At 44.1% G+C, this 20,464-nt stretch overlaps 1 protein-coding gene across 6 annotated transcripts in view; it reads left to right on the top strand.

The window, feature by feature from the left end:
* The window catches only part of HERC1 (HECT and RLD domain containing E3 ubiquitin protein ligase family member 1), a 2,088,313-nt gene that overhangs the window by 143,946 nt on the left and 1,923,903 nt on the right, over positions 1-20,464 (top strand). For all 6 annotated transcript variants that reach the window (XM_078685198.1, XM_078685199.1, XM_078685195.1 and 3 more), the window contains exon 12: positions 18,222-18,387. In XM_078685198.1, coding sequence (XP_078541324.1) covers positions 18,222-18,387 — 166 coding nt within the window. The remainder of the gene's footprint in view (positions 1-18,221; positions 18,388-20,464) is intronic.

The following is a 20,464-nucleotide window of genomic DNA, read 5'->3' as shown; positions in this document are numbered from 1 at the left end:
ACGAGGGAGAAAAGGTACCAATTGCATACAAATCACACTTATACACTAAAGCTGAAATGAAATTTAGCCCAACGGAAAAAATTCTTACTGCAACACAGACAGCTATAGCAAAAGAACGAGCCCTTTCACAAGGTAAACGAATAATCATCGTGACACCAATACCAGCCCTGGAGGCGGTAACAAAGGCAAGCATTCCGAATGCTAAGGCACTCCATCCGAGATGGATACAATGGGCTAATTCTCTTGCTGCAACAGACGTGGCATACGAATTTGATCCTAACTTAAAAACACAAGAGTTTCTCCAATATGAATTCGAATGTCCACCGCCGACCGAAATTCTGCCTCTAGAACATTACGGCTGTATAATATATACAGACGGATCAGCACAACCCGCAGTAGGAGGTAAACAAGCTTACAGTGCTGCGTGCGCGATTGTTAAAGGTCGCTGGCACGAAGGAAAATTTAAACCACTGGTCACTAAAACGCAATCCCTAGGAGATTGTACAGCTCAGCGAGCTGAACTACTAGCATTCAAGATGGCGCTTGAAAATACCGATCGAGAATTCCCCACACTCATAGTGTGTGATTCGTATTATTGCTTTCAGTCTTACAATGAATACTTACAGATCTGGCTTCAGAATGGTTTTAAGGATGCAAAAGGAGGCACAATCAAGCATAAAATGCTTTGGGAACAAGTAGTTCTTTTACAAAAGGAACTACCAAAGACTCACGTGATACATACACTGAGTCATCAACGCGATGGCGTTCACGTTGCATGGAATTCATTGGCTGATGAGGCCGCCAAGGCAGCTGTGCAAACGGCTTCCGTAGCTGCCATCACTCGGTCAAAAACAAAAATAGACAGCGATATATTACAAGCTGTCAGCGCTACAGTAAAAGACGCGATAGAAACACTCCCGAAAGGCTTTCCAGTAAAGTACTCATACATAACTGATGCAAATAATGTTCCATTTGCTCGAATCCCTGGAGTGGGGGATAGAGTAATTCCAAACATGGAACATAGGTCAGGACTCATCATAGCGGCACACGAAGGATTGCTTCTGTACATGCTGGCGTCTCAGCCACAGTATCGTTATTAAAACAGAGATACTGGTGGCCACAAATGAGAAGACAAACCAGGAACTATGTTCTAGAATGTGACATTTGTCAGAAAATGAAAGTATCAACAGTAAGACGACCAGCACAGACGCCCCTTCTAATCTCGGATAAACCATTAGCCTGTGTTTACCTGGACCACTGTGGTCCCTTACAAAGGGATGGTAACTATAAATATATCTTGGTCGCAGTGGATTCATGCACGAGATTCATATGGATGTGGCCCCAGCGAACGGCTGACGCCAGAACTGTTATAAAAGATTTGCGAGTCTTTATCGGCACATACGCAATTGGCGTGCTGCATTCTGACCAGGGTCCTGCTTTTAGCTCTAGAGCTTATAAGGAGGCCATGGCCAGCATGGGCATTGCATTGCGGTATTCTTGTCCATTTCATCCCGAGGGAAACGGAATTGTTGAAAGAAAAAACCGTGACATAAAGCAATCTATAACAGCAAAGGTATTAGGTTCGGGAGCTGGGTGGGTCAAACATCTAATAAGTGTCCAACGTAGTCTAAACAACTTGCCAAGAAATTCTCTGAGGGGATTCAGTCCGTACGAATTGTTGTTTGGAACTAGGATGTTAGTCTTGGATCTTGACAGTCAGACTTCAGTGGTAAAAGAAAAAGGCTTTGATATCAAAGACCGTTTGGCTATTTTGCAGGACTTAAACGAAACAAGAAAAGACCTGAGCAACATAAAGTTGAAACAGCAGCCAACAACCACTGAAGAACCACCACCTGTCCCAGCAAGACCTGTCTGGATTCCAAAAGTCGGGGATCTAGTCAGAGAAAAGATCGCGGTAAAGAAGGAATTTGGGCCTTCTTACAGAAAAGCAGTTCCTGTCTTGTCCATCAACGGGACAAGATCAGTTGTACTACCGCCGCTTGCTGGTAAAAAGGAGAACCGAGTTGTATCCATCGACCTGGTAAAACCACAATCATGTGGCCGATAACAAACAGTAGGCCAAGTGGACTCCCGATAAGTAGTAGAACACCGAGGTTTGCTACAAGTACAGAGGTGCTAACTAAAAGGCTAATCACATTCGAAACGCCTACAGAACAACAACAAGGACTATGCAACAATGCAATGGAACTCACACCTCTGAAAACCCAAATAAAAACATTTAGTAGAGACACACCAACCTACAATGAAGTAACAAATGAATATGCTGAAGCTGCAAGAAACAGTAATCCTGAAGCAATTGGAACAATAGACAGAACGGCATCCGGCTACTTCATCAACTTTGAAGATTCTTCTGAAGATCTAAGTGAATCAAAGACACAGCCATCAACAAAAACTTTTAAAGATAAAGCTAAGGAACTTTTGAAACAGCTGAAAGAAACCTATCTGATTTCTCCGTGGATTGAATTTTGGGTGTCCTTAGGTGTATTTATCCTGATACTTTGGCTCATCATGATACTATGTTTGGGACGCTTCATTGAGGGAAAATATGCTAAAATGGACACAGCAAGCCAGAAAATCAACTTGATCCTCAAGCCACACACGTCTTCACACGTCAAGAAAAGAGAACTTTCTTCAGTCAATTTCACAGCCAATCCTATACCGGGTGGGGTAGCATGGGACAATACTGACTATGAAATTTATGGTCCGGTCGAAATCCTCAAATATCCACACCAAATCAAGATCTCGTTGAGTGACTTTGTAAAACCAAACTCATTTGCTGATGATTGGGACTTTGAAAGTATTAATGACATGATGTCTGACCTAGTGATGTCTGCTAAATTTACCAAACATGATCATTTGCAGGGTTCGTCTAATTATGATAGTATGTACTGCTACAACCACTATGGTAACCATTTTTTACATAAATCAGCACAACCTAGAAATGTTTTAAATTATAATCAATGGGAACATTGTGCAACCCCTCCAAAAGGAAGCTCAAGAACCGTTTGACAAATATTCATATTTTTCAGGGTTCAACAAAAGTAATGCTGAAACATTTTATTTCAAATTGTCAAATAAGACAGGAACAAAAACCATGCTTACAAACACAAAATTGATATATTCTGACTCATTTTTTGAACAAATGAATACATTTGGTTTTGATTATTGGGACAAAAATGTTGAAGTAAAAAGTGTTTGGGGTACAAAAGAATGGCAAGTACAAGGTATAGAATCATTGTTTAGAGCCTGCATGATCCCAGAACAAATTATATTCTTGAATGAAACTATTCAACAAACTACCTGTCTTGGATTAGCCAAAATCAAAGACTTAAATAAACCGTCTATTCCAAAACCATCAATGAACAGCAATAACTCTGCAGATGAAGAGATAGACGTAAACTATGTATTAAACCAAAACAGAACAAATCCTGATTGGAAACAATGGTTAATCTGGCCCACAGATACTAATAACTGTCAAGACAGATTCCTGAACAAAACACAGGGGTTCAAATTGACCAGGCCAGACCCTAGATATTCCCAAAGACAACACCCAGGGATAATCACCACCTACAGTGTGGGCAAACTCTGCCTTCATTGGCTAAAAACTTCCACACTGACAGAAATTAAGCAACACCTAACTTTACTTACTGATGGTGCTGACTTGCGTGATTTCATTATGGGACCACGCAAACAGCGTCAAAAACGCTTCATAGCAGCCTCTATATATGCAGCTTACAACGAGGCCTGGAAGATAACTCAAATTGAGACAGCAGAAAGTATACGGGAAATTGACCGTATTAATTTGGAAAAATCGCTTTCTGTAGTGGACAATGGGTTAATGACTCTGTCCTCCAGAATCTTTTCATTGGACAGCATTGTGTCATCAGCAATCGACATAATATCGCAAGACTTACTGTTGTTACAACACGGTCAGTCTCAATTGCGTTCTATTGTACAGCTTGGCTGGACGTTACAAAATCTGCGTTCAGGCTATGTGCCTTGGCGTTTAATCAACACAACGTCACTATTCAATATCTTTAACCTTACTGATAAACAGATCAGTATGGCACAGAAGGGTGCTGATTATACAATCCTGAACATTGAGAAACTCGAGAGATTACCATTGACAATGTCAGAACGACCTGTCATTGAATGGATAATACATGGGATAGTTAATATTCCGATATCTACTTTCAGGTTTCAATACTGCCAAAAATATATACAGGCTGGCATGTACGAAAAATTGGGAAAAGGGTACATTAAGACAACATGGAACTTGCCCTATTCACATGCATGTGTCAGTAATAAAGGACAGAAAGTGTTTCTTAGTGGCAATAATTGTGCAATGTCACTAAGCGGTACACTTCTGTGTAATGGAATTAGTTTGCATGGAGCCTGTGAAGGGAACTCAAATAACCTTTCATGTCACCAGCTAGGCACACCTGCAACAGAGATAGAACCATTCTTTAAAAGACTCTATAACGGGAGTTACATTCTAATTGTGGATCGCAGATGTTGTAGTCTACTGCCCGGGGTTCCTTATCTCGTTAGTACGACTGCGAAGGTCATGTGCTGTGGACGCTTATTGTTCCCCAGCTCCTTTCCAGACAGGGAGGCAAGGGCATGGCCTAACTTGAAAATTACTTCTATTCGAGTTGATACTTTAAGCAGAATGAAAACAGTGCTTCTTCAGACGCCTACCAGGCTCACGTCATCAAAAGAAACGTATGATCTCCTAGTCGCAAGGACGACTGCAGAGATTCACTCATTGTTATCAACTAATTCCCCCATACATTTCGCAGAAATCCTGAATGAAATCTTAAATATTTCTGATACCAGTGGAGTCTCAAATGTATTTAAGACAGTATTTTCGATGGCATTAACACCATTCAAAGCCATACTGGGTATTTTTCAAGACTTCGTCCATTCGATTTTTGGAGGAGTTCCCCTCATTCTAGGACTAATTGCAGGAATCCTATTCTTAGTCCTTATATTTCGTTATGGCAAACCATGTCACAGACAAAACACCTGCGACAAGGGAAGAAACAATCCGAGCCATTGGATACCGGGACCGGATATCAAAAATCCTGGGACTAACCCGGCTTAGAGACCTGAACATGACTTGGTTTCTTTCATTTCGGCCGATATGGCAAAGATGTGTTTTACCTGTATTAAGGTGCATGCTGTGTGGAGAAGAATGCGTGTTGGACACCTGTCTGACGCTACAATCGGATGCGCCAATGGATGCAGAAACATTGTTGGGTCCGGTAAAGGCTCATGCATTGATCTGCCCTCAACGGCTGCCAATCCTGATGACGGCATTCGTGGAAACTTCACCACTACGATTAAGGGGTAGTGAAGATCAAGATGAAAGCAGCATCGATCAGGTACAACCTTCTGTCAGCAATACTACTCAAAACGTCAATGGAGACAATCATGCACATGAATGCATGGTTACATCCTTTTCCGAGTTAGTGGAACTCTCACAGGAAGCTGTTGACAGCTTTTTCAGCAGTCTCAACGATATGATGTTCTCACCAGAGCAGAAATAATGACTCTTGAACAAGCTAGCACACGGCGTTCCCGACACCTTGAATTTGGCCTTCAACTTTAATAATAAAGTAGCAAGATCGACTTTTCCTCCAGTTCACGGACATCAATTTTTTAGCAGCCCCAAAATATTTTGTTAAATTTTACGGGACACTTTTCTTCTGCTTAAAGTAAGAACTATTCTTAGAGAACTAATTTCTATTTTTAGAAACTTCATAGACATTAGCTGCCCGCTGGTATGTTTATAAATATTTTTGAACTGTGATGAAGTGGTCTCGAACTTTTTTTCTGTATTAAGAGCCATTTCATGTGTAATTCTAATATTCAATTACTAATAATGTATACATATGCGTGATTATTTTAGCATTATTCTACTGCTTGAGTGCATATAGTACATATGACTATTTTTTTCCCGTATGTTACATAATTTCAAAATGCATTATGTGTATTTTGGGGTGGTAAGGTATACACGATACTCTACAGTATGTTTTACTATGCCTAGATTCGTAAATATGGCCATAGTTAGCGTGGAGTGGGTGTGATGTATTCCTATAGGTTCTGTATCGATCCCCCTATTCCTGACCCTATTCTGGTTAACAAATTAACTAGCAGCCATCCCATGATGCAGAAACCGTTATCTGATTACGCCAGACCACGGCACAGGAGCGCGTTATCTGATTAGGTCATAACGCTTGCCATCTAATTAGGCAAGCAATATTCCTCCAGCCCCTGATAAGGCATACGGAGTTCTCAAAACAAATCAAACCTATGACAACCTGGGAAAAACCCTGCGGCCATTGTTTTGATTTCACCGAGAACTTCAGTAAAAGAATGTGCTAACGACCAGCTCGTATGACATCCTTATTGACGTATCTATGTCCATCCTTACGTCAATCTCGGCACCTTACAGGTATAAATATTACCGATATTGCCTTAAGCAAACACACGCGGTGGTGACGAGATCGGAGCAGCGAGACTTGCCGAAGCTCAGCAGAGAGCGAAGCCCACTGACGCTGCCCCGCCTTCCTGACGCGCTGAGAACGAGACGCTGCCTTTCTCCTGCCGAGAAATCCAGCTCCGGCGCTTCCGAGCAGCCCTTGCAGGCAGCCTGGAATATCGAGACCAAAGATGAGAGATACCATCCCTCAATCATCCTAGATTCAAGGTACGGAACTGAATAACCCCTTGCAGAGAATTCTTGAATCAGTCACTTGGCAAAACAAACTTAACTTAAACTACTACTTTCTATCCCCGCCCACGTATTAGGCTTAGGTCAGGTACACTGGGGTAGGCGTAGTTAGAAGCACCAGTTGAGTACGATTAGTCAAATGTTTATATGTATGTATCTATTTTATCCATTTTAAACCACCATATGGCTTAGAAACCATATAAATGTTTTTACAGTATTATTTTATACTTCTGCTTTTATTGTATGCACTTTACTTAACCATAAATATTGCAATAATATCGATTCATTTCTCTTGTACGAGAAAAGAGACTGATCAATAAATAACATCTTTTATTGAACACGCCCGTCTCTTCCTTTTCTCTACAAACTGGTGAAACTAAGAATGCACGTACTGACTGAGTAAAATAAGTTGTCTTTTGTTTTCACACGACTCTAGAGATACACTCTTGATTAGGGGAGAGCAAAGTTGTCATGTTCTATGGTTGTCAGAAACTAAATCCCTTCTTGTCTATCCAGGGAGGTTCAACTCCTCCTTGCCTATTCGAGAAAGTTTCTAGTGAACTCTGAGCTAGCTGGCAAACCCAAAACTTTAAGTCTAATATCGACAGTAGAAGACCTAGTTAACGTCTGGTCTAGGTCTATACTATTGGAGGTATTATTCCAATGCGCAGAGCCTATTGGGATAATAGGAACTACACTACACTACTGCACAAAAGCCTTCCGCTTGCGGTGACCAACACTCTCTCTGACCTCCAGGGCAGGTATTTCGTGTAGAAGGGCTCCTGGAGGGCAGGCAGTATAACTTGCTATCGGTGTACGTCCCACACACGCTCCTCTTCCCAACATTAGATAGATGCATTGGCCTCTCTTGTTGATGTTCCCATGAGGCATTACCGTGGTCGGAGGTGGCTGTAAGGCAGTCCCCAAACCAGATAGGGACTCCACAAACCTCCCAAGGCCGGCATGTCGCTCTTGGACGCTAATTGCCTGTGCAGACTCTATGGGGCTCTGTGATGCGTGAAGTACATGGCACCTGCAAGGCTGCACTTACACCCACACATCAGCAGCTCACAACATTAGGTCCCATATTGACCTGCCCTGGGTGCCAGCCATATATGTCTTACAGTTAACCAAAGCTACAATCCTACTGCAGGGCATCTCTAATTATGTACCACTAATGGTGCACTTGAGAGTCCCAGAACCAGGACTCTGTCCCATGTGGAGTTTAAATGCATGGTACATGACCGATAGAGACTTCTTGGCCCAAATGAGGCCCCAGATACAAACCTACTTTAAAGAAAATCAGGGTACCATCCAGTTTGACTGCACCTTATGGGCAGCCAGCAATCCCACAGTCTGTGGCCAAGATAAGGGTTTTTTCCGCGGCCAAGAGCAGCAGAAACTTGCACAAATTGCAGCCCTGGCTGACCAAATCATTTTTCTAAAACTCCAGAGCAAATCAGAATGCTCCCCATCCCTTGAATGGGGATTGGCAGGCGCCAAGATCCATCAGTGAGATGGATCTCGCTATAGGAAGCATACCAATACTGGAGGACATTGGGCAAGTTTATGAATATGGTGACAAATCGCGGGAGCTTCTCTACTGACTGGGCACCAGACAGATCACTTCCTGAGTGATACAGTGGGTTATGGAATCCGGGGGACACCCCAGAGCCCTTACCTCCAAAATCGTGCAAGTGTTTGCAGATTATTTCATGGCTTATTTAGCTGCAGACCTAGATCTCCCCAAGAGCGGATGCACCTTTTTCTGGACGATATCCAACTGCCCTCAATCCCCTATCCCATGGCCTAGGTATTAGATCAGGCAATTACAGTTGATGTCAGACATGACCCTGCGTGGAACACCGGGCCCCTAAGGGCTTCCAATTGAGTTTTAATGGAGGGTCAGAGACCTTCGGATTCCTCACCTCCTGGCTATGTACACCGCAGCAGGTGCATGCACCTTCCCCCTTGAACAAGACATGGCTACAATTGTGGTGATACCCAAATTCGGCCAACCTTCTAGTGACTGTGCTGCTTACCAGCAAATTTCCCTTATAAATGCAGATATTAGTATATTCGCCAAGGTGCTAGCTAACGCTAGCTAACTGACTATGGCAAACCCTGCTGTACTTGATCCATCCTGACCAATGTGGTTTCATGCCGGCACTCACCACTGTATTCGAAGGGTCCAAGTTGCACTCGCTTAGGCACACTGGCTGTGACACCCATCAGCCCTACTCCTAAATTAACTTTGAGAAACTGTTCATGAGCACAGTCCTGGAGAGAGCTGGACTAGGGGCCCATTTCTGTAAGCTCACTAATCTACTATACTCCCACCCATCAGCGCAGGTACAGATAAACTGGATACCATGCGCCCTCTTCCCAATCCACCGGGGCATCCAACAAGGTTGCCTTCTCTTCCCTTTGCTGTTTGTCCTTGCCTTAGATCCCCTGGCACACGTCTACTGTGATTCTCGGATACGAGGATGGCATGGCCTTCGGGCCAGAAGAGTGCATAGCACTCTATGCAGATGATATACTCCTCTTCCAAGTTGACTTGCAGACCTCGGACCCGCTTGATCTGTATGAGGAGGCCTTGGGGCTCTGCGTTAACAGGGCATCGTCCATACTAGTGCCCGTTACTGGTGACCCAAATACCTTCTTATGGAAAACCGCCATCCCTCTACATTGCCTTTCCTTCCACTACCTAGGTATTCATGTTGCTACAATCCTGTAATAGACATGGACTCTTAACTTGTCCCATCTCCTCACTAATATGAAACAGGATCTGCAGAAATGGAGGTGCCTCCCGCTTCATTTGATAGGACAAGTGGCCCTCTTCAAAATGTTGGCGCTGCCTTGGTTACTCCACGTCTTCCAGAACTTCCCACTCCGTAAGAAATGGTTCCATACCCTAAACTCTACTATCTGTACCTTCATGTGGGCAGGTGGCATCCCCGTATTGCACAGGCCAACTGCTGACTGTCACACTATGATGGAGGTTTAGGAGCGACTGATCTCCACTGCTATTACTTAGCCTCACAGTTGACCGTCATTAGCGACTAGCTTAATGGGGGCTGGGATGATCTGGCATACTGGACCTAATTGACCATCCTGGGTCTTGACAAGATTTTAGCTGTCCTCTGTGAGGCCCCAGTTTCCTGCTCCCTCCTGGAGTACACTAAGATGGTGTTTCTATCCTGGAGGGCAACATTATGCCCTACCTGCTGGGATCGGAAACTGGTCAAGATGACCCCCCTTTGGCAAGGAACATGGCTGCACCACACTGCAACGCTGAAAAGATTTTCAAAATGGGAAAGGCTAGGAATCACTCATCAGGGCAACATATGGGCAGGCAGCCACACATGATGTTTCAAGAGCTTCAAAAACAATTCCAACTTTCCCACACTCCGTTTCCCAAATATTTAGAATTGCGGCATGCCCTTGCAGCACACATTCCCCCCGACTCTACAGTTCCTGAATTTAGTCCCCTTACAGCCAAATTACTAACTGTGAAACTTGGCAAGGGAGCCATTTCACAAGTTTATTGATCCTTGGTTGTTAATGCTCCTAGCGACTTTTCTAAATTGAAACAGAAATGGGAGTGCTGCCTTGGTGATGCAGACTGTAGGAAAAACCGGATAGGGCCTCACAGGGCTAGCAATATCTACATGCTAGGATCTGGTCCAACGTATTTACCTGCACCTCACTTACGTGACCCCATACGGCTACACCGGGTTTGCACTATCCCCCAGCCTACTTGCTTTCGCTATACAACTCACAAGGGCTGACTTCTCCTATGTGGCCTGGTCCTGTCCTGTGCTGTTCCACTATTGGCAGAAGATAGAGCGCAAGCTCCCATTGGTACTGGACAGGACACTCCAGCTTACCCCATGATTCACCCTGTTGGGGCTCTTCAACAACCTTAGCGGCCCCAGACTGGAGCTAGTGTTTATAGGTTTGGCACTACTAGTCCCCAAACGAAACATAGCTCAGAAATGGACCTTGACACCCTCTCCCCTCCTACAATGGCAGAATGGTGGTCGTGGGTGGATTGGAGTGCCCAAAAAGAAAAGCCCATCTATGTGGCCCGTGGATGCTTGTCAAATGGCAGGATTATTAATGATTGGACTGGGTGAATGATTAATGCGAGGTATGTGAAATGGGTGTGGCCAACGGTGGATGTACTGTCTTGGGTTTGTTGTATTTGTGTATATGTCTGCAAAACAATAGAATTTGATAATAAAAAAACATTGCGACATGGACGCCAAGTGATGCATGGTTGGTACACAATGGAAAGGTCATTTTGAGCAACAACTCAGTTGTTGGCTCCTGATATAATGGGATTTGAAATAACTGCAAACGCTATTTCATATCTGCTACCTGAAGTCTTTGGACATAACTGTATGAGATTTATAGATGGCTCTTCAGTGAAAAATGTTACAGATGAAACATTTTTTCCTATTTCTTTTTATCCCACTTGCATTCATTTTTCTATTTCAATTAATTATTATTTGTGAAAACCTCAAACAAGCTACAGAAAGGATTCCTAGCTGAAAATGCCAAATATTGTGTAGTTTTAAGTACTGCATAGATTTCGGGGTTCTCACCCATGTTTCACACCTGCTCACCCCAGAAATTGCAAGTAAATAGATAGTGCATACAGCACATTGACCAACCATTAGAAAAGTGCAAAAGCAGTAGTGAGAATGTTGTTTCTCTCTTCTGTTTCTGTGAGCTGGGACGGGAGTGATAACATTAGTGACTAATTTATTTAAATAAATAAGTGCCAGGGCTCTCGTCAGGAGGCTACTGTAACTTGCGCCACCTATTGCCGCTGCCATTGAGATTGTCAACACAGTTATTAACACAGCAGTTAATTATCGCACTCCTACAAGGGTGACAATTCAGACTATTCCAGGCACCCAAAGCTATAAGAATTGCTTGGGTGGCAGGTATTAGTTGTTTATTAATTCAATATACATTAGAATGACTGTTAACTGATAGAGACTTCTAGCTGTAGATTCCTTACTTTTGAATTTCCCAGGCGTTCGACTGAATCTGGAAACTTTTGCGAGAGCAGAACCCCCATGCGCCGTCGGGTGACTGTTCGGCTCCGTGTGGCATTATTGGCGCTGAATGTGCCATCACGTTAACTTATATAGGTGGCACTCAGGCGTGCAGACGTCTGTTCTTTTCTTTCCACACCATTTGCCGCTAATCCTGAGAAGAGCTACCCCTCTGTCTCTTTTTTTACATACTTTTTTCTAAGATATTTCAAGGAATTTTTCTTTGTGTGTCGAGGGATGACCTCTCAAAGGGTAGATTTTAAACCACTTGGCACAGGTCACTGCGCCAAGTCGGTCACCGACCCGCACCTTGTGTCTCAACCAGCAACCACGACTCAGTCGTGCTCGGACTGCCAAGCCATGGCGTCGAGGGATCGACTTGTGGCCTGGCAATCTACGCCATCGAGCATGACTCCTAGGAGGTCATGGTCCTGATCGAAGAAGAGTAGGTCGCTGGACCGCTCTAGGAGACCCAAGTCTTCTTTGCAGCACTCGAGGTCCTGAGGACACTAGGGGAAGAGGCACAAGAAGAAGTCGTCATCTAAGCGAACTTTGGCTCATCCATTGAGAATCGACGAGGGAGGAACATCTGTGTTCCAACACATGGTTCTGCGGAGCCAGAGCCTGGCTCGACTCCGCACCTCCCCCGTTTCTGGGAGCCAGACTGACCCCCACTCAAGTAAAAGTGTTTTACATGGCCATTTGCTAAGTATTTGAGCTGACTGACCCCTCTGGTGTGCCTTCGGGCCCTGCAGGATCAGAGAAGACCTCATGCGGTTTCACAGTGGGGTCTCAAGGATTTGATCCCAGATCCGGATCGGCCCTGGTCGTGCCAACGTGACCTTCCGCCTGTCCCAAGTCAATGCTCCCAGCTACAGCCTCATTCTGTTTCTCGACTATTCTGAGTCAGATCTATGTCGGTCGATGTCACCTCTGTCGCTGATGGAGCCCAGAAGCTCTGAGCCTTTGTCTGTACATTTTTTAGAGGTTTCTGGCATGGGACAGGAGTAGGACGGGTCTCTAGACCCTTTAGAAAAACAGTTAGGCAATCCTGGTGAGGAACTGGGCGGGTATGAGGAGCTTACGAAGGCCAGTGGTCTGGACACATATCCAGATACTGGTATGCTCTCTCCACCTACTGGCCTGAACTGCCCTCGGTGCAAGTCAAGACTAATCTCTTGACTGAAGTGCTTCAGGTTGGGGCTTCCTCATCCGACCCCCTTTTGCCCTTTAATGAGACACTAATGGATGTCCTTATAGGTTTATAGTCCACGTCTAGCACCCCTATGAAGAGGAAAATAGCATGTTGCCGTTTCCTTGCACGACGTGATCAAAATTTTCTCAGTCAACATCCGGAGAGCTTAGAAGTCAAAGCTCCGACGTCCCAGGGAGCGTTCCCTTCTGCCTCCCAGGACAGGAAATGCAAGAGGTTGGACGCACTTGAGAAGAAGATATTTTCTTCCGACAGCCTGACATTGCGGTCGGTGGACAACGCATTCCTATTTGGCCATTTCTCGCTCACTCTTTGGGAAATGGTTGTTCAAGTACTGCCACAGGTTCTGGAGAAGACCTGGGCCGTGCTCTCCCAGGCAGTGAAAGATGAGAGAGATGCAGCAGAGTTCACTATTAGGTGTGGTTTGGATACAATAGACTCACTGGGTTGAGCGCTTTGGTCTACGGTGGCCTTGGGGTGCCTGGCTGATAACTTCTGGCTTCTTGGGGGATGTCCAGGCCAACCTCATGGACATGCCCTTCTTTGGAGAGAAGGCAGACTCGTCGCTGGAGAGCTTCAGGGATTCGTGGGCTATGGCCAGGCCCTTGGGCCCCTCCGTGACACCTCGTCCCCTGTCTGGCTTTCGTGGCAATGGAAGAGGTTTTGAACCATGACATCCATACCCAGCCACCGACCTGCCCACACTTCCCAAGTTGTGCGAGGACGCAGTACATTCCGACCTGATGGGAATGGTAAACAGAAGTCATTCTCCAACATCCCCCCCACACATCCACTCCCCAAAGCGGCTGCCGGCTCCAAGTCTTCCTAATTTGGTTCTGCAAGACCCTGGGTGTCCAGTTGGAGGGAGAATTCAGAATCTTCTCCTCATCTGGCAGTACATAACATCGGGCAGATGGGTCTCGCTGATCATTCGGGATGGTTACTCCCTCCTTTTTCTATCTTTTGTTCCTCCTTTACTGCCATCTCAAGAACGGCTGGCGGAAGATCATCTTGTTCTACTCAGAGAGGAAGTTCAGCTCTTCTGGCCAAGGGGGCTATATAGAGGGTACCAATTTCAGCAGTAGGCAGTGGTTGTTATTCCTGCTACTTTCTTTTGCCCTAAAAGAACAAGGGTCTTCGTCTTATTCTAGAACTTCGACCATCAATCTCTTCCTCAAAAACGAGAAATTCAAGATGCTCATGTTAGCTCCGGTCTTGTCTGCCCTAGAACAAGGAGACTGGCCGTTAGAGCTGGATTTGCAGGATGTGTATTTCATCCTGCCGGCCCATAGATGTTACCAGCTGATCAAGGAAGGCCACGAGTGCTTTCAGTTCTCTGTGCTCCCCTTTGGCTGTTCACCAAGGTGATAGCGGTGGTTGTGGTACATCTGCGCAGGCTAGGGGTTCCAGTCTTCCCCTAACTTGACGACTTTCTGTTGAAGGCGCTCTCACCCCAGAATGTTGTCTCCAGACTATGGCAGACCTCCTGCATTTACTGGGTTCAATTTAAACATGCCGAAGTCGCACCTGTCTACTTCTCAGACGCTCCCTTTCATCAGAGCTGTTCAGGACACAGTGCAGTTTCGGGCTTATCCTCCCGAGCAGCGAGTCCTGGATGCTCAGGTTATGATACCAGTGTTTCAGCCTCTATCCTGGATTTCAGTGAGGATGATTCTGAGGCTGCTGGGACTCTTGGCCTTCTGCATCCTATTGGTAAATCGCATGCCAGATGTTTTATACCAGCTCTGAAGTGGGACCTGAAGTTCCAGTGTGCACAGCATCAAGGGAATGTCTCCGATATGGTCCAGAACTCATAAGGAACTGCAAAAGACCTGCAGTGATGGCTAACTACCCGCGATTGGGTCACAAGCAGACCTCTCTCCCTTCCCCACCGAACTCTCACAGTAGTAACAGATGTGTCACTCCTTTGATGGGGCAGCATCTGGGAGAGGTGGAGATCAGAGGACTCTGATCTCCGGAGGAGTTGGGGTTCCACATCAACTTGTTGGAGCATCGGGCAATCCAACTAGCATTGGAAGTATTTCTTCCCTCTGTCAAGGGGAAGTTGGTGCAAGTGTTCATGGACAACATGGCCGCTAGGCAGTACTGCAACAAGCAGGACAGTGTGCGGTCATGGACCCTTTGTCTAGAGGCCCTATGATTCTGGACGTGTTTGGAACTGCAGGACATGACCCTGGTGGTTCAACACCTGGCAGGTGCTCTGAACGCGAAGGCGGACAAACTCAGCCATCGATACCTTTGGATCATGAGTGCGGTCTCCAGTCTGAGGTGGTGCAAGGTCTCTTTTAACATTGGGGAATGCCTTGGTTAGATTTGTTTGCCTCTGAAGAGAATGTGTAATGTCAGCAGTATTGCACATTGGATTTTCCAAGGCGGCTATCGTTCAGCGATGCCTTTCTAACCAGTGTTCTCGAGAAGATCAAGAACGACCAGGCACAAGTCATTCTTGTGGCTCTGGACAGGACACGGAGATTCTGGTATCGCAAGCTTCTTCGAAAGAGCATCGATCCTCCGATCAGGCTGCCCCTTCGTGAGGATCTACTGTCGCAGCAGCAGGGATAGGTTCTTCAGCCGAACCTGTCAACTCCCCGCCTACATGTGTGGAGATTGAGCAGCTACAGTTTAAAGCTTTCGACTTTCCTCCCGAAGTCTGTAAGGTTATCATGGCGGCCCGGCGGTCTTTTACCAAGACAGTATCCGCCCGCTGTTGGACTCTGCTCTGGGTATCTTTCTGCTCTGTTATCTTTCTGCTCTGTCTGCCTACCTAACCAACCCTCGTTATTCAAGTCACTTACTGTAAATAGGATGCTGAAAGGGCTTGTACATATGTTTCCTCTATGCCCTTCATTATTCCCCAGCGGGATCGAATCCTAGTTCTCACTTAATTCATGTGTGCTACTGTTGAGCCACTACATAATTGACCCCTCCAGTTGCTTTCCATCAAAACAGCATTTCTAGTGGCTATTTTATCTGCCAGTAGGGTGAGTGAGCTGCAGGCTTTATCATCCAAGCCTCCCTATCTCATGACATTCCCAGATAAGGTGGTGCTTTGCACCTTAGCCTCATTCCTTCATATGGTGGTGACCCCATTCCATGTGGGGCAGTTGGTCACACTGCCCACCTTTTGTGCTCCTCTGCATCCCTCTAAGGAAGAGGAGCATCTCCATTGTCTGGCCCAAAAAGAGCATTGTCGTTCTACTTTGACAGCACAAAAGAGTTGTCGGTTGACGACCATTTCTTTGTGGATTATGTGGGAGCTTAAAAGGTTAGGCAGTGCAGAAACTAACAATTTCATGCTGGGCCATTATCTGTAGTAAGACATTCTATGCCCTGGCTAAAAACCAGACTCTTTAGGGCTTACAAGCCCGTTCCACCAGAGGGAAAGCTGCATCCAAGGCGTTGGCTCGTGGAGTCAGTCCTGGACATCTGCAATGTGGGCTTTGCTGCACACGTTTGCTAAAAACGACTGCCTGGACAGTCGGTTCCTCAGGGACAGGCCAATTGATCCTGCAGGACTTTTTAGTCTTGTAATTAGTCCGCAGTCCACCGCCAGGAAGTGTGGCTTGGGTATCTATTCAAGGGTAAGGAATCTGCAGCCAGAAGTCTGTATCAGATGAACAAGTTACTTACCTTTGGTAACGCATTATCTGGTAGAGACAATATCTTGCTGCATATTCCTTACAGACCAACCCATGCATCCCTGATCTGCGGACTCATTTATAGGGCTAGGGTTGCCCCATTTAAATGTCCCTAGTTTGACACACACTAGTCGGTTCACTTCATGGCTGTGCCCTTCTGGCGTGGCATAACTGAAAAGTAACTGACGTCCGCGCATCTGGGTAGCGCCTATTTAGGTGACGGTGACGTCACATCCGATGCCGCCACGGGGAGCCCAACTTACGAGTACTGCTCATGCAAAAGTTCCCAGATTCAGTCTGACGCCTGGGAAATTCAAATGTAAGGTATCTGCAACTAGATATTGTGTCTACCAGATAATGTGCTACTGAAGCTAAGTAGCTTGTTCATTGTGCTAATCTCTAAATTAGATAAGCAATGTCCCCATGTGGCAGACTGTTATAAGTGCCACTGTTGACAATTAGGTGCTGATGCCGAGCACTGGCAACCAACGGCTCAAATTAAGCACTAGAAACCAATGGCTCAAATTAAGCACTAGATAACAGAAAACCTTTAGTTTAGAGTCATTTTTGGGAACGCTCACACACTTTTTTGCACAGTATTTTTTACCCATTTTTTATATTACAAAAAATCCCCATCTTATGTTTTTTTTTGTCCATTTCTGTTTAGGCTTTATCATGGCAAATCATAAACCCTGGATAGCTTAACAGTCCTCATTAAGTGAGAAAATAAAGACCTGGAATTGGGACTTTATATAATTTGTGGGAGAAAAAAAGAATCTATATGCCAAACTGAAAAAGAAAAATGCACAGCAGTGGGCAGAAAATTATATAAACCACCGTTCTAAGTGGATCAGTGTGGCCAACAGACACCAATCACTCTGATAGGATACCTTGTCCACAGTGTCAAAAGTTGCAGAGTTATTAAAGAGTGCATCATCTGGCCATCTTCAGTAAACTGTGCCAGAATTGTTCTTTTGCATACCTGGACAGAAATCATTATTGGATATAGCCTAGCAATTGTGTTGGTCTACGTGGAAAACTGTTGATTACATTTAAAGGTCCACTGCTATCTTGACAGTATTTTGAAGCTTTGTTATGGGTGTACACAGTCTGTTTTTATTTCCTAATTTTACTACCATGGAACAGAGTACACTGGGTGCAGGTGTATACAAAACCACAATACAAAATCGAGGATTGCTTCTGATTCCAGTGTTCTCGCTTTTTTAATGTTACTGTTGGTTTCCAGTGTAAAATGTCTGCTGTAGGACAAAACGGTACGGTCTTCAATCTTCGGTATAGTTTTGCTTTAAGTTGGAAGGTGCTCATATTTAAATACATGCTTTTAATGTTGGTTTTAGTCTACTGATCTTTCACTTTCCTTTCCCACCTCTGTTTGGTGAAATTTCTGCTTGTTGCCTGAGCTAGTCCAGCTCAATGATATCCCTTTGGGGGGAATGGAGAGCTTTACAAAACACCTAAACTATACTAATATCTAATGGACACCATATTTCTTTCAGAGATCATCACAGTTTCCTAAAGCTCTGTCTGAAGTTGCTTTCGAATCACCTTGCACTTGCTTTAGCTGGAGGAGTAGCTACTAGTATCCTTGGTCGTCAAGCTCGACCTCTCCGAAATTTATTGTTTAGGCTGATGGATGCTTCTGTCCCAGATGAAATTCAGGAGGTAAGTCATTGCATATTGTACCTAAATTATGTAGTGTTGTGATAAGTCCATGTTTTATTTATACAAAGTAGATGTTCACAAAATAAATAGGACTATTGTTAATATTGTCCTTGCGCAAATCTTGGTAGTTTGTAATCTTTTTGGTTGCAAAGTTTGGTTTTTGACCATATGTTCATGACATAAAATGAGGGGATTAACCATCAAAGTTCAAAACATCCTAAACATTTTTTTGTACTTTAGAAGTATGTATTGTAATACTTGTTTGTAAGAATCACATAACATAGTAGCCCAGACAAACACCAGTTGCACACAAATAATTCACACAACCCCTTCAGCACAGTAAATGGAACGAATCCAAACTACAGGTAAACCGAAAGAAATTCCTTGTAAGATTTTGCTTGCTTAATAAAAAATATGCACAGTGCTAATCTCTTGTAGTTCGTATTATGCCTGTTAGTCATTAATCATTTCATATCTGCTATAAAGCAGCAAATGCCTCGTATTAGTAGGTTGTGACTTACATCTTCTGTCACTTCTACAGTCCATCTTTTTACTTTTTTCTGTTTTGATCACTTTAAATTATCATTTTAGTTTGAATTCTTTTTTGCTCTCCTGTTGAGGAGATTCGCCTTTGCAATTGCATATCTATGCTAGTGTTTAGGTACTTTCTTACTACTATGTGGTATGGGAGCTTTGGTGATGTTCTCAATATTTCCCCATTCCATTTACGGTCCTTGTCCGTTCTCGGTTTGATTTTCTCTAATGTTTTAATTCTAACTTGTATTGATTTATCACAGATCTTTATATAAACTGTATGTGCTTAAAATGTCTGCAATACTAGCCAAGTCACTAGCCCTAGTCCTCTATAATCTACTTTGAGTGCACCTCCACCACTGTTGATCAGTCAAATTTCCTTTTTTCCCCCAAATGGTACCTTTCCTGATTTGTTTTCTGAAAACATTTAAAATCAATAATTATTTCATCTTATCATTTACATATATACATCTAGCAAATATTTTTGTGAGACAAATTTCTCTGCTTTAGTTCTTATCTAACATGCTGAATTAACACATTTAGAGATGGCAAACCCATGGATAGTAGTATCAGACTTAAATATTCTCTTTGCAGAAAGACAATGTGTGATTCCCAAGCTTAAACAAAGAGGCTTCACCCATTTTGTCCTCTGTCTCTTGTAGGCAGAACACCAGAAAAGGGAATATTTCATCAATCTCCATACAATCAGGAGAGAACATACATTCAGACCGCACTCTCCTTCATGAACTCATAAAAGTCGCTATTAGAGAAGTACCCATCCTGACCTTGACATAAAGAGTTCTAGCCAACGATGTGCAATTTTAATCCATAAAATCTTCAAACTCATTATCCCTTTTTATGGCTAAAAATCCATAGAGCACTCTGCTCCATCAAGATAAAGTCAGCTGTTTCTCCGAGGAACTGTGCCATAATTTCTCTTTCACTATGTATTTGAGGTAATGCATGAATGATTAGACTAGTATTCTCCTATCCCCAAACCTGCTAGCATTTCTTTTACGTATCGGAACCAGGTGGTTGTATTTACCTGTTGTCTTCTAATTACATCACAGAGACCCTCTCTATAGAGTCTCAATTCCTAAGTTGCCGAACTTCCCATCCAATAAAGCATGGGTCGTAGTTCTACAATTTTATTTATTGGTTTAATGACAAGATCTAATGGTAGAATCACTAAAGGGGTACTATGCAAAAGCCTCAGCATCAATCTTCGAAAAGCATTCTCTGCTTCTTTGAGGCTTTCCTCATTACAGTATCACCACAGTACAATTATTTGGGGGAAGTCTTACACCTATTCTTTCTGAGTTACGACCTCGTGGTTCTGTGTCTCTACTACAGCCTGCAATTGAAGTTGCACTCCTTTTTCCTCATCCCTGAGCAGTTGAAATTTCAGTGGGCTCTAACATTTGTTCTACAGGGTTTTCTCCAATATTTAGCAATCCCTCCATTATTATGGGGGCAGTTATATGGAACACTTGAGATTTTACCATCATTAGTTACACCTTTAGTCAAATCCTGAAAGATCTAG

Source organism: Lissotriton helveticus, chromosome 3_2 (assembly GCF_964261635.1).
Source record: "Lissotriton helveticus chromosome 3_2, aLisHel1.1, whole genome shotgun sequence".
Classification (NCBI taxonomy): domain Eukaryota; kingdom Metazoa; phylum Chordata; class Amphibia; order Caudata; family Salamandridae; genus Lissotriton; species Lissotriton helveticus.
Note: the sequence above shows the minus strand (reverse complement) of the source record. Positions and strands in the feature narration are given on the sequence as shown.